The sequence below is a fragment of the Crocodylus porosus genome, unplaced genomic scaffold (genome assembly GCF_001723895.1).
Source record: "Crocodylus porosus isolate Cpor-Errol unplaced genomic scaffold, CroPor_comp1, whole genome shotgun sequence".
Lineage (NCBI taxonomy): Eukaryota > Metazoa > Chordata > Crocodylia > Crocodylidae > Crocodylus > Crocodylus porosus.
Window position 1 is genome coordinate 19,866,671 of NW_017728910.1, and position 2,608 is coordinate 19,869,278.

General features: G+C 44.4%; 1 protein-coding gene across 1 annotated transcript in view; it reads left to right on the plus strand.

Moving 5' to 3' along the window:
• Positions 1-2,464: 2,464 nt before the first annotated feature.
• Positions 2,465-2,608, plus strand: part of TTC14 (tetratricopeptide repeat domain 14) — a 22,786-nt gene continuing 22,642 nt past the window's right edge. Inside the window, exon 1 of the mRNA XM_019532772.1 lies at positions 2,465-2,606. Within this exon, the coding sequence (XP_019388317.1) occupies positions 2,491-2,606 (116 nt within the window). The 5' untranslated portion in view covers positions 2,465-2,490. The remainder of the gene's footprint in view (positions 2,607-2,608) is intronic.

Here is a 2,608-nt window from a genome sequence, read left to right on the forward strand (position 1 = left end):
ATTTTAACTCTCTGAAGTGCTTTCTTGCTGCTATTTGTTATGATGTCAGTAATATTAAATATACCTGCTTAATGCAAGAGTGCTTTGCTTAGCTTATTTCAGAAAAACAACTTTTTGATGGTATAGAATACACTGCCAAGGAAACTGGGGAGCCTTCTATGCAACCCTCACAGAAAACCCGTTTAACTGGCACTGTTTTAAAACTCTCCTAGTTCCCATCATGCGGGAGGGGTGCTGGGAGAGGGCATGGGTGACAATGTGCCCTACTTATATCTACTGATAGGATACACTGAAGTTAGGGTCATGCAACTTTTGTGTATTAACATGGCCTTGGTTTTTTTTAAGCCATCTAATGGGTTCTGTTGTCCAGATCTCATGAAAATGAATGAGAATTGGACATTCAAATCACTTGCATAGTTTAACCACAAGTATAATTAGATCCATTTTATGAATGGGGCGAACAAGGGAACAAAAAGAGTAAGTAATCTGAAGTATCTCAATAAGTGAGTCAGGAAGATCACTGCATTCTGCAAGTCCAGCCCGCTGTTCAAAACACTAGATAACTTTCTCCCTCCTTTACATTCCTCATTAGGAATTTTCCTCATCAGGGCTCACTCTCTGTCTTGGACTATTTTACCAACGTAATATTTAACACTAAGGAAGATGGCCTTCCTGTTAGAGGGAACGAATGGAACCAGGCGGGCCTGATATTTTGAAATTGTTTGGCCTACGCCAGTGCTTCTCAACCACTGAGATTCTTTCAAGGGTGCCACAACATCTTAGCACCATTAGGTGTGCAAACGTGGTTCACAAGACAAACCCAGAAATTTGAAATGGGAATCCACCATGTTGGAAAAATTGTTTGGTCCTTCTCTGTTCTTTGCAACAGAAGAAGAACCATTCTATTATTTTTCTGCAGCCAAGAAGTGAGTGAAACCTATAAGCTGACATTTCCTGAAAGGGACTTGGAGTCCAATGAGGGTGCCTAAAAAGGCTGATGAGAACCGCTGGGATATGCAGAGATTACTTAAATCAATAAAATGCTGTCCAGAGGATGGCTCTACCTGCACAGAGCAGCCTGCAGAACAGGGGCCTTAATTCTATGCCATGAAGCTTTCAATTCCTTAGCAAATGAATTACCCTTCAGGTTCAGTCTGAGACAGGGCTTTGAAGCAAGACTTTACCTGAAAGACTAGAGTCTACACTGGAGTTGTGCAGTTCGGGGTAAATACATTTAAAAAAAAATAACTTTGGATGGTTCTTCTCTGGGATCAGAGAAGCCACAATGATCTTATGGCACCCTCTTGTGGACCGAGCTCCACATCATCCTCGGATACTGAATTCCGTTTTGTTACAGAAAAAATGATGGGATGTCCCAGGATGTTTAGGGCTAGGTTACACAACCACCTTAATGAAGCAGCGCTGCAGAAAACGAGCGAGACAGGACCCAAACCTGTAGATATTGACATGAGTTTTGATACGTGCAACACAAACTAACGAAAGGAGACCACCACTTTGTAAAGATAATGCGGGAACTGTGATGTGCTAACAACAAAGCATGTATCACTGTGTGATAAGCCACGCCTCAAGGGTACTGAGCGTTGGTCGCCTTCCGTAACTCAGCATTATGATTGCAGATGGCAGATAGCTACTATTAACTGCATCTCACCAGAATATTTTAGCTTTTTAAGTCCACTCTCCTAGTAACGTAGTCAACAGATTAAAGTGATGATGGTAATAATTGATTGAACTGATTTTCGCGCTTTCATTATGCACAACACTCTTTTTTCCCCTTGATGGAGACAAAATACAATAGTCTATGAAACAAGATCACTAACAATGATCCTAATACACACGGGTCTAGGATAACTGATATAAAACTACTAAGCATGGCACAGATTTTTTTAATTAATAAAGTACAAAATAGCAAAATAATGTGCACAAACCATCTCAAATGACTCACCTACACCAGTCAAAACAATTTTCTCAAACATAAGACACCATCATCTTATATCTCCCTTCCCAACGAAGTTTCTTCAGCACCACATTCCCCCATGTTTCATTTACAACGTAGTCCATTAAATCTTTCGGCACATCTGTTTCTTTTCGCTAAACATGAAACAAAATCCCTCCAGGTACCATATTTCCACCCTCTTATTTAATGAAACACCACTTTCTTTCCCACATTTACAATTCATATAGCCCACGACCACCTTAACTTTACAACATACTAGATCAACTAATTAGAGCTAAGCAGCCCACAGATATTTCTAAATCAGGTTAGAAATGAAAGACCGGGCCCTACTGACCCCGAGTAGGCACCCTAGCACCAGTCCACGTGGACCCACCCCTCTCACCGCGCATGCGCGAGGCGCCCGGGGTGCAGCCCACGTAGGCCTGCCCCTCCCACCCCGCATGCGCGAGGCCCGTTGAGCGGCTTCCGCTTCCGGGTGGTGCCGTGGCGAAGGCGAGGGCTAGGGTGGTGGCGGGATGGATCGGGACGTGCTTCGTCAGGCGCTGAGCGTGCACGGGCCGGCGCTGCTGGCCCTGCTCCGCGCCGAGCAGCCCGACAGCCCCGACTTCCGCGGCCTCCTGCCGCCCGCCGGGC